The sequence below is a fragment of the Hyposmocoma kahamanoa genome, unplaced genomic scaffold (assembly GCF_003589595.1).
Source record: "Hyposmocoma kahamanoa isolate Upper Pololo Valley unplaced genomic scaffold, ASM358959v1 114, whole genome shotgun sequence".
Taxonomy (NCBI): domain Eukaryota; kingdom Metazoa; phylum Arthropoda; class Insecta; order Lepidoptera; family Cosmopterigidae; genus Hyposmocoma; species Hyposmocoma kahamanoa.
In genome coordinates, this window is record NW_020653383.1 from 3809531 (window position 1) to 3820768 (window position 11238).

General features: G+C 36.1%; 2 protein-coding genes across 2 annotated transcripts in view; both read right to left on the minus strand.

Moving 5' to 3' along the window:
* The window catches only part of LOC113239653 (thyroid adenoma-associated protein homolog), a 36698-nt gene extending 36443 nt beyond the window's left edge, over positions 1-255 (minus strand). The window contains exon 1 of the mRNA XM_026476719.1: positions 222-255. The gene's annotated coding sequence lies outside the window, so the exon portion shown is untranslated. The remainder of the gene's footprint in view (positions 1-221) is intronic.
* A 2642-nt stretch (positions 256-2897) lies between these two features.
* Positions 2898-9538, minus strand: LOC113239671 (glutenin, high molecular weight subunit PW212-like). Its single transcript, XM_026476751.1, has 2 exons — positions 7940-9538; positions 2898-3094 (listed from the first exon to the last, which is right to left on the minus strand). Exons 1-2 carry the CDS (start codon positions 9501-9503, stop codon positions 2913-2915), a joined length of 1746 nt encoding a protein of 581 aa, XP_026332536.1. The 5' UTR covers positions 9504-9538; the 3' UTR covers positions 2898-2912.
* Positions 9539-11238: the final 1700 nt, after the last annotated feature.

Sequence of the window (11238 nt, forward strand, 5' to 3'; positions counted from 1 at the left end):
TGAGTAAATAAATAGTAAAAAATTACAGTTAAACAAAGTTAACATTGGTTTTTGTTCTTTTAATTTGTAGGTTAAACTTTGAGGTTAGTATACCATGTTGATGATTTTTGCGTGTATAATGTGTAAAAAAACTTGAATAATTTTGCAATTTGTAGTATTTAATCAAAAATAAAATTGCCCTTACAAGTTTTGTGTAAAATAACTAAAATATAATTACTTACACAAGTTTTGCGTAAAATAACTTGAAACATCAAGGGGTGCGTATCCTATTGAATTTTTTGTTTTCTTTCCGAGACCTTGGCTGATTCTCAAAGCCAGACCATTCATGATTAGTAATGCTGAATAAATAGGTAGTGTAGTTAATTCATTTAGTTTAACAAAAAGTCGTAAAAACTTTTGTTGTCAGGATACAGTACGTTCTGAATCTGAAACTATATACTTTTACTTTTGTAACGTAATTTTATTCAAGGTATTATTTTATTAAATAAAATAAAATTGATGGCATTTCTAGAAATGCAATCAAATAAATTAAATAGTTAAGAATGGAAGGAATTACGAAAATATAACATTTACAATTAAAAGTTTCAAAGAAAAAATAATAATGTTCCTATTAAAAATAATATCACTAACTTACGAGCACATAGCACAACGAATATGAACGCTATCTATTGACGTCTACTGACAGTTTTTCCGCCTCTGGAACATTGGAATTATCAGATGAAAATTTTGAGGAAAGTAAACTGCCTGAAACATATTTATTTTGGAAGTAACATTTTAGAATGGAATATCAGTTCAATAAAAAAAATTTGGGTGTGTATAATTATTACATAATAATATTATTATGTTTGTGGGTCTACTTGGCTGCTCCAGAGCAAAACCTAGTAAGGGGCAAATTCTTTGAAAATATTTTTTATAGGAATACTACTGGCCTAGTAAGTGAGCATCTCATCAAAATGCGTGACAGTTGCTTGAAAATTCTACAATTTACCAGAGATTTACAGAGGCTTCGAAACTTTACAACCTATAACAACTAATCCGTTTCGTAATCAATCAATCATCTTGTATGTCATTTTAACCAACTCAAGACATGGTAAGTATTTGAGGCTTGCTACGTTTTAAAAACTGGTTAAAGCGCTTTGCTAGGTACTGATTAATAAACTTGCCTGATACTGAAAATCTTAATCGTTTTATTTTTTAAATTAGTCATATAAAATCAAATTTTATCAAAATTTACTAATGCTATAATTAAACTACTGCTACGTAATTAGATACCTGCAAAATGCTCATACTGTATTTGATTCTGACTACTACAGTTACTTTACTTGCGTACGTAAATATTCTGAGTTAGTAGGTAAGAGGCAATGATATTAAGACGAAATAAGGGCCATACATTCCTGGTAACACATTAGCGATACAGCCTTATAAATATCAACTCTCGTTTGCACTGAAATATAGACAGGCCAAGTACTGACCTGTGTGTTAGTCTCCGTATATTCCAAAAAATATTCTGTATTTATTGTAATAAAGTTAAAATCACTAACAATGCCGTGCTGTTCTATTCGGTGGTGTGGGAAAAACAGCAAAATATCTAATTACAAAACAAACGGAATCAAATTTCATCGGTAATTAAATATGTAATTTTGCAATTTTCGCCCATTATAGCAAAGCTCAAGTTAACTGGTCGATTTGAAGTGAAACAGTTGACGACACCCATTGACGACACCCGTCAATTATTTCGAACTCGGGCTAGCCAATCGGAGCGCAGTTGTCACAGTAATGATATGGCAGAATAGTTTTCAAACAAATTAAATGACATTTCGTGACATTTCGCCTCTATTTCTGGTAATATACTCGTTGGATATTATATACCTAGAAACAAGGGGTACAAAATATGTAGTATACAAGTTGTGATCATTTTTGTGAAATCAATACATATATTCGTTAATCGGTACCCTACCAAATACAATTTTTTTAAATTAAAATTGTTCAAGGGCGTTGATTTGTGGTTTTGGGCTCTCCTGCAAAATACTGTCTAAAGCACTTCCTAGGTTTCGTTATGGAACAGCCGTACTTTCTCAATATTTTTATAACCTTCATAATAAATATTATAAATAGATATATACCTTATTATTAACTGCCGCTCTAACGGGTCCAGGGTCCATATAATAAACATATTTTGAACCTATGTATTACAGACAGACCTCTACAAAGAGCGTACATGAAGGGAGAGGAAGCGACCACGCACATCCTACTGCAATTCTCCGGCGTGGCCTACTATAGGGCGAAGTACCTGCCAAAGAGTGCCAAGGGCGCTCCCCGAAGCACTCAGCAAACTCAAGAGAGTGCTGAGATTTTTGGAGGAGCTTGAGTAGCACGACTTTAGGACCTTACACCCACCACACCCAAAACCACAGATTATTTAATAGTTACTACGTAACAGATACATCACTCTCATACAAAATCGAAAATACCTATGCTATAATAGCCTACTAAATCTGACTAATGACACCACGCCCTCACTACGAGGAATAGGTAAGGAACCTAAGCACGTGCTCTGGGAGGTGAAAGGTGTGCAGTCGTACGAAGCCGAATACTCATAAATGAACGATTTGTATGAGAGTTTGCGCCGACGTTGGCGCACTCCGCGGTAGGCACTTATCGCATAACCTTGAGCAAGTGACAGACCAATGACTGGACGTCGAATGGCAGACACAGCCCGTATACCATACCTAATTACTGATTAATACCAAGTAATTTAAACATTTTATTACGTTGTACAGATTACTTTATATTTGTATTTTTTCGCATCTAAATCATGCAGGTGTGCGAAACGAAACAAGAATATAATTTTTGTAATTTTGTTTCTTTTATTTACATAATAATAATAATAATAATTTATCTTATCTAAACTATCACACTACGACTTTTTCAGTCTTTTGGGGCCCTTCTGGTATTTTTTCTTCCGTCTCTGGTTTGTTTTCTTGCGGTACGTTCTTCGCCGCTACCCAATTGGTAGTGACCCCAGAAGGTCGGTCAACTCCGGCAGAATCTCCGCTATGTCCGGTAACGCCGCTGTTATCGAGTCCAATACTCCCTGTAACGTAAATAGATATTCATTATAGTTTTTGACTTTGCTAAATTTTTAGCTATAAGTAGCAGTGATGTACGCTTATCAGAGATGCTTGGAGTAGTTAAAATTGGTGATAGATTCCTCTTTGTTATACCCGCCTTGGTAGATAGCACCGCTTCACACGCAAAGTTGCAGTGTTGTGTTCCAGATTAAATTATACCTATAGAGAGAGTTAATGCAATCACTAAGAATCTAAGACCTAATTACGAAATACTTAATACTTTTGAGAATTAAATTTATGTAGCGGTAGAGTTCCTTGTGAAAGAATTCGTCCAGGGAAGTGCTGCTACCTTACCTATTTCTGTCGCCAAGCAGTAATGTGAGCATTACTTCGTTCCGGTTTTGAAGGGTTAAGATGCTGGTGAAATTACTGGCACATGGGATTTGTCAACTTATGTCGCAGGGTGACGGGTGCAGTGTCAGTGCCCCTCAGACCTTTGCGATTTAAAGCTCTTGAGTGGCAATGGAAGTGTTATGGACAGGCGTGTAGCTTACCATCAGGTGCACGACTTGTTCGTCCCGTCAGTTGATATTATAAAAAAAAGCTTTACTTCCCATGGTAAACCAAGTGAGTGTTGCTAAATTCGATTATGGGGGATATTCAAAAGATAAACAGCTGAGTTCGTAGCGAAATTTTTGAAGCGTTCTTGTACTAAAAGCATCACATTACGGGGTTACCTTGTTGACGACATACTTAATGTTAATTTTTTGAGTAATGAAGCATGCAGTCTTCGCGTTAATGTATTAACCGCCACCATTATTGCCGCTCTTCTACTTACTAAACCAAGGCTTGTTTAAAACTTTACTATCTATATATTGAACATTTAAAATATATGTATGAATATAAGGTATTACTTTAGTAGCTAACACTCTACTTTAAAGATACTTTTGCCATTTTAAGGTAGTAGTACATAGGGTGCACAATAAGTTTCCGGAATTGGCCACTTACCTACATAAATAGTATTTAAAAAGTAATTACAATATTTGAAAATGGAACTCTTTTGTGTTTCATCTGACTGTCACTTGTTTTTACAATGTCGCGTCATTTTAGAAATTGGTTGTCTACATCACCATGGATTTAACTCGTGAAAATTTTCCAAGTATGGTTTTCTACGACTTTAAGTGTAAATTAACAGCTCAGCGGAGCTTCACTCGGCTTCAAACTGCTTTTGGCGATGAAGCACCATGCAAGATGACTATTAATAGCTGGTTTCCAGAAATCAAACGCGGTCGTGTGAATCTCAGTGACGAATATCGTGATGGTAGCCCGTCCACTGCTGCGAACAACATAAACATCGATGCTGTGTGCCGTATGATCAAAACGGACTCGGGAGATTCGGGCATCTTTAGGCATAGGCATGAGTCAAATACAATCAATACTACACAAATATTTGGGTGTAAAAAAGCTGCGCTCGCGGTGGATTCCACACATTTGACTGAGGCTCAAAAAACGGATCGCGTCACTTGGTGCAATGCCATGCTTACCAGATTCAACGAAGGGGCGTCAAATTTGGTGTGGGACATAGTAACAGGTGACGAAACATGGATTTATAGTTACGATCCCAAAACAAAGCAGCAATCGAACGTATGGGTCTTTCGAGATGAGCCTCTAAGCGGATGATTACTTCTTTTTTTTTAATAAAACTGGACACGTGGCTACTACTGTTTTGGACAATCGTTGTACCGTGAATAGTGATTGATACACGATCATTTGTTTGCCGAAGGAGTGGCATAAATGTTTTCAAAATTGGTTCATTCGTATGAAAAAGTGCATTAACCAGGATTCGTGTTCTTTTATCTTTTACGCTCACTTAACTTTAATCAACACTTAATAAATCATAGAAGTAATAATTAATATATAAAATAAATTTAGACCATAACCTAGACAGCGTTTACTAATTGCAATTTGGTAATTATATACATAGTCAGATATACACAATTTACATAACAGTTAAATGGTTAATTATTTGCTATATGATATGGGTCATTGCGTTTACGCCTTAAATTAATTACGAGTTTTTAACCGTTTTATTGATGTGTGTTATTGTCTGGTTAAAACAAGTTTTAGTTTTAATACAGGATGTGGGTGGAGAAGAATAATTTCAGGAACATTTTGATTGTGTTTTTAATTTACTTGTAGGTTACTTAATACAATACTGTGTTAAAATAAGATTTGTTCAAAGTTGAAATTTAGTTTATTAGAAGTTTTCTAAACATAGATGTTTGTTGAAAGGCCACGATGAAAACGACACAAGAGAGTGCACTCTATTTAAATATTATCTTCTAGGTACTTACCTATTATTTCGTCCGTTTGTGCCGTTTATAGGGCTACCTCATTGTATTTTATGATACAATACAAAAATTTTTGAAACCAATATTTAAATAAAAAAAAGATGAGGTGAGCTTTATCTTCCTACCACAAACACCCCGTGAAGCAGAAGGTCATCGACCAGCTAGCGATCCGCGACTGGTTATAAGACCATAACCTGATGCAACACTATTCATACACATGTACAAACCTGCACGTACGTTTACAGTTATACACTTGTACATTAATAACGATTTTATGAGATGGGTAAATCATAAAACGAAAGTTGATGTTTAAAGCGCAATTCGAAGATTGAACTTCCGGTATACCCATGTTACAGATTTGATGCATAGGTGCAAGTTTCAGTTACATTGTATAACCTATTACAAAATAGGGGAAGACAACCAAATTCTATAATTCTATTATATATTATAATCTAAATATTGTAATGTAAATTTACTTTGCTATTTATGTTGTTCTGTTGTCACGTGAATAGAAAGCGATAATATTTTTTGAAAGTAAGGCAGAAGTTTAAAATACATAAAGTAACAAAAGTAGTTTGGACAATAAGCAATACGTGGCTTATACCGTATCCAAATGTCTTTTTGTTTATTTTGTTACAAACCTACTTTTCAGCCAGATGCTGGCACGCTACATAATGGGTCTTTAGGTCGCCACAAAAGCACTAAATCTAGAATTTACATTTCACGTCCTAAGCCCCGTTACTTGTTCTCATTTGGTTTGGCCTCCATCTTATTTAAACCCTACGTTACATACAGGGTTAAATTGGATTGCGGTTGAGCCACATAAAACTTCTGGAAACAGTGTATTGTAGTGCCATGATTTATTGTTTACGTTAGCTGCTATCCTGTTACTTATTTTAGTTGTCAGTGGTAAGTTTTAATACTCAATTTATTTTATTGTCTAATATGTTTGAGATCGATTATTAGAAATTGTTTTATCATAAAGTACAAATATTTGATTAACCGTGCATATTTTCAAAGGGTTTGATCAGTTGAAATAGAAAATGGCTAGCTAGACCTTTTTGCTACACGTACTTTTTCTGATGAAATCTCCTGACGGGGGGACACTTGTATTAGAATTTCGGATGACAAGAAGAGGACGTAACAGTAGTAACCAAACCTAACCTAACGACCACGACAGCTCTGACAAGAACGAAATGACAACAAATAGGTATAAGTAAGAATTGACTCAAGTACCTATTCCTTCCTTTTTGTAAGTATTTAATATCATTGTATTTATTCCTTTTATAAGACCTAAGGACTTCATTTTTACGCAGTCTGTTTGATGTCAATTTATTCTGACAGTTCTAGCACACGAACATCTAGCACACAAAAGCACAAAACTATACCATAAATAAAATTTTAAAGCCCCTTTTACATTGACGAACATTGAATAAAGCGGCTCATAGAATTGCTTTTTATGAAGATACCTGTAAATTAGAGCCCACAGTATTTATGCCGCTGTTCACTGCAGATGATATAGCCGTTGTCGTACCGTTTACCGTAGCACCTATTGTACCTATAAGACTGTTGACGAAATTGCTCCACGCTGTCACTATGGATAAATAAATACATAAATATATGTACATAAGGATTAGTATAGCTCTAATATAATTCCGATTATGTGCCATTTAAAGATAGTACTGGATTGATATTAAAAATTAATAGTGATATATAAAAATGTACGTAATCTTGCAAAAATATGCAGGTGATGTTACTGCAGTATAATGAAAGTCTTCGTGCAATGGATTTTAGAATTAATATTGTGCTTTAAATAAATAGTGCGTGCACACATAACATGTAGCATTACCCATGGTCCAGAAAATATATAGGTTCAGACAAGCGTGCAAAATAAGTATCCAATATTTGGATAATAATTATTATATATTATATCTAAATACGTTTTTACATGTATCTACGCATGATATGTCATAGATCTATCGCTCAGTTCTCTTTCATTTATTTGTCTTACTAAAGTGGTACTTAACACATTTCTTAGATTCTCTAATACCATAAATTGAAAAATATATGTAAATGGAAGTATGTAGTAAGTAAATAATAAATAAATAAAAAATGGAATATGTATTTTTCGTAAATTAAAAGGTATTGAAATTAATAATTTTTGTTATTAATTTCACTAAAGTGAAGAATAAGGTGGTTTGCATTAAAACATATTGGACATAACTGGTTGATGACCAAATACTATTAGTAAGCCCTGACTAAGGGACCAGTGAAGAGCCAGAAATGTTGGTTTCTTTGAAAATACCAGTGCACGCGATTAAAATCTCGGAAACTTAATATGATACATATCTGTGTACATATTACACGTAAATAATTATTTCAACCCTTGACTGTACAAACAAATATGTGCAAATATCCTATAATAATATAGATGCCTTGCGAAAAGTTGTAATAAATAAGTAATTGTTACAAAATAAGAGGAAATAATAGAAATGACAATAATAACAAAATACATACCTTTGTCAGTGTTGTCACCGTGACCAGGCTTGTGACCGTGACCTGGTTTATGGCCGCCATGACCAGGCTTGAAGAATAAGCCGCCTTTCACGCCATGATTCTCTTTTTCCGGAATCGTCTCCCGGGGTTGATCCGGCTTGATAGAGTGTTGTACTTTCTGTACGGCGCCGGCTAGACCTTGTGCGATGGGGTTATGGGCTATTAGCTGCTTGATTGGTCCACTTTGTGCTAATGTGGCGGTTTCGGGCTCCTTCTGCTGTTTGGCCGGCTTCTCCGGAACCGCGTTGCTGCCTCCTTGACTAGGCTTTTCAGGGCTAGCCGGCTTCTGAGGCTCATTTTGAACTCCTTGGCTCTGCCCAGGCCTCCAAAACGAGTCAATAGCGTTCTGAACAGCTTGAATGATTGGACGATTAGGTTGAGCTGGTGGTTGTTGTGTATCAGATTGTGCGTTTTGTGGAGGTTGCTGTCCCCCTTGGAATAAGTTTTGAATATTCTGCCAAATACCACCAGGCTTTTGGGATTCATCACTCTGGCTGCCATTATTTTGGTTCTGGACGTTGAAGAACTGGAGACCCGAGCCAAGGTTCTGGAAAAAGCCTCCAGCAATCCCGTCTTGATTGGTTTGCTGTTGTTGCTGCTGCGTGTTGAATTCTTGGAACTGTTGGCTCAAATTGGCCAGTTGGGTTTGCATGTTATTAATTGAAATCTGAATTTGTTCCCACCAAGGCTTGTTGTTATCGCTTCCAGGGCTGGGACTGGTACCGCTAGAGCTGTCGCTGCTGATGCCATTTTCTTCTTTTGGCACAGGTCCAGATCGAATACCGGAGGATTTTTTATCATCTTTTTGGACGACCTCAGACGTAGTTGGAGCGGGTGCAGCAATGGGAGCAGCTGCTGGTGCAAGAGTGTCTTGAGGTTGAAGCGGGTTGAAGTTGCCTTGTAGCACCCCTCTAACGATGTTAGCTATTGATCCAACCTGTTTGTTAAAGTTTTCTTGGAACTCCTTGATACTTTGTTGCAGTTTCTGAATCTGTTGGTTGTTTGAAACCCAGTTGTTGAAATTTTGTTGTGCATTAGCGAGAGGACCGGTGATTTGGTTTTGATTCTGATCTTGATTTTGATTATTTGAAGCTATGGCTTGCTTCACTTTAGCGTCTTCAAAATGTTCTGGGTTTTGTGTATCGTGAACTTGACGCTGGAGAGGGCCGGGAGGGTTCTTTAGATCAATTTCTTCTCTTTCAATATCCCCGCTGTCAAGTACTACCTCGTTTTCTTCTTTTTTATTGGTGTCGCTTTTCAAGGCAAATTTGTCATCGACAACCACTTTTACAGGGATATCAACGACTTGATTCCGCAGATTGTTTTCAGCATCTTTTACAATGTTAGTTTCATCGATGAGATCCTGTTTACTGGGTATATTTTCTGGCGCATTCTCGTCTTTCCTGATTACTTCCTTGACAGCTTCTGATAGTTTTTTTTCAAAGTCTACTTCGGATTTTTCAGGGATGGTGGCCGCGCGCGCGGCGAGTACGAATAAGGCAAAGACAAGCGCGTGTAGCCTCATGTCGGTCGGTGTGGGTCACTGCGGCGGGCGACTGCTATGTCTTACATTTATACGGGAGGGCTAACGGTGCTGTCAGCGCGGCGGCAAGGTGTTTACGCTTTCCGTGCATTCGCTGCTAAACGTTTTTGTCATTATTTGTATTAAATCGTCCGGTGTTGGCGTTCGTCACAAATTAACTGTTCACAGTTACAAAAGTAAATATGCAAACAGGAAAAGTTTGTATTACTGTAATGTGTTAAGGTGAGAGCCACCTATATCATTATCTCTACGTTAAACACGTTCAGTCTTAGATATTAGTTAAATTTTACATTTGAAAGAATAATAATACGAAAGGACTCGACGAAGTATATATCCGGATGTCGTACATTGCTCTATGTAGATGTATTATCAATAAATTTATTAATTTAAAATGGTAAGTATGTACATTGTCTATCAAGCTGCAATAATATCCACTCTGATTAAAAAGGTTTATTATACGTACTTATTATTATAAGTATTAGTATTATTTTATCTACAAATAAATACCTCAGAGATTACATGTTCCATTGCATTTTCAAAAAGCAAAAAGAATCAATTCCGTAAAAGTCTATATATAAATTCTGAAAAATCATATTTTTAAAGAAATTTCTTCACGAAACCGTGTCGACGACAGCAACAATTACTAAAACTCTCACAAAATATGCTAATCCGCCAAACTACACTGAAAGAAAGCTCTTCAAATGGTCATAGCATATTACGAATACAATAGACTCTCCCTGACCTTCGGTCGTGACAAGCGATTTAGCGCTGCGTTTAGAAACCGAAAGCGGTGATATCACAAGCTAAAAGGACCATCAGGTAAATCAGGATCGCGTGTTATTCATTACTTTATAATTATTTATACTTTTGTATTCTACACCACTTGCATCGGTGAAGAATAACAAAATAATTAGATTACGTGATGTATAGATTTCAGTATAATAAATAACGAGAAATTAACTTTGTGTACGTACATGTAAAATTAGAATACAAAAATATTGTTATCATCGAAGAAAAAGTTTACCGCAGTTTTACAAATGCAAATTTTCAATAAGGGCTTATATGGGAATAACGTTTAGGATCCAGTTTCAAAATTGCACAATATGTTTCGATCGACAAACACTGTTTTAGAACCTACAGGGAATTTAGTACTGAAAATGCAAGGTGACTCGCATTGCGTCCGGGAGTAAATCTTATACTTTATTTAATTATTTAAGCAGTTTGCAGTTTGACAATACAGTAAATGATAACTTTATTATCCCAAACACAGATCATCTCTTCCCTGATCCCAAATATGGCCATACGCTAAGCACGGGTCTAATTTTACCTCTTTTTTTATTATTACAAGTGATGGGACGACCAATAGTTGTGCGTTTGAGGTTAAGCGAGTCGCCTGTCCAACAGTTGCAATGCCACTCAGAGCTTTAAATCGCAAAGATCTGAAGGGCACTGCCACTGTGCTAGACACCCTGAGACATAAGTTGACAAATCCCATGTGCCTTTAATTTCAAGAGCAAGCTTACCCTTCAAAACCATCCAGAAATAGGTAAAGTGGCAGTGCTTCCCTGGACGAACTCTTTTACAAGGATTACCTTTTCTTAAAGGTTAACGTTATAATCTATTCGGCTTGTCTAATGCGGTTGGGCATTTTACGTCTTTGAAGAGTTTTTTCTTTTCTTTGATACGCAGGAGGTTTCAACATTAGGCAAGTTATTTA

What these genes read in the sequence shown, in the direction of transcription:
- LOC113239671 (XM_026476751.1), bottom strand. Translation starts at nt 9,503, where the DNA reads ATGAGGCTACACGCGCTTGTCTTTGCCTTATTCGTACTCGCCGCGCGC. An exon ending in CGGTGACAACACTGACAAAG is followed by an intron (nt 3,095 to 7,939) that starts GTATGTATTTTG and finishes TTTACGTTACAG; the next exon opens with GGAGTATTGGACTCGATAAC.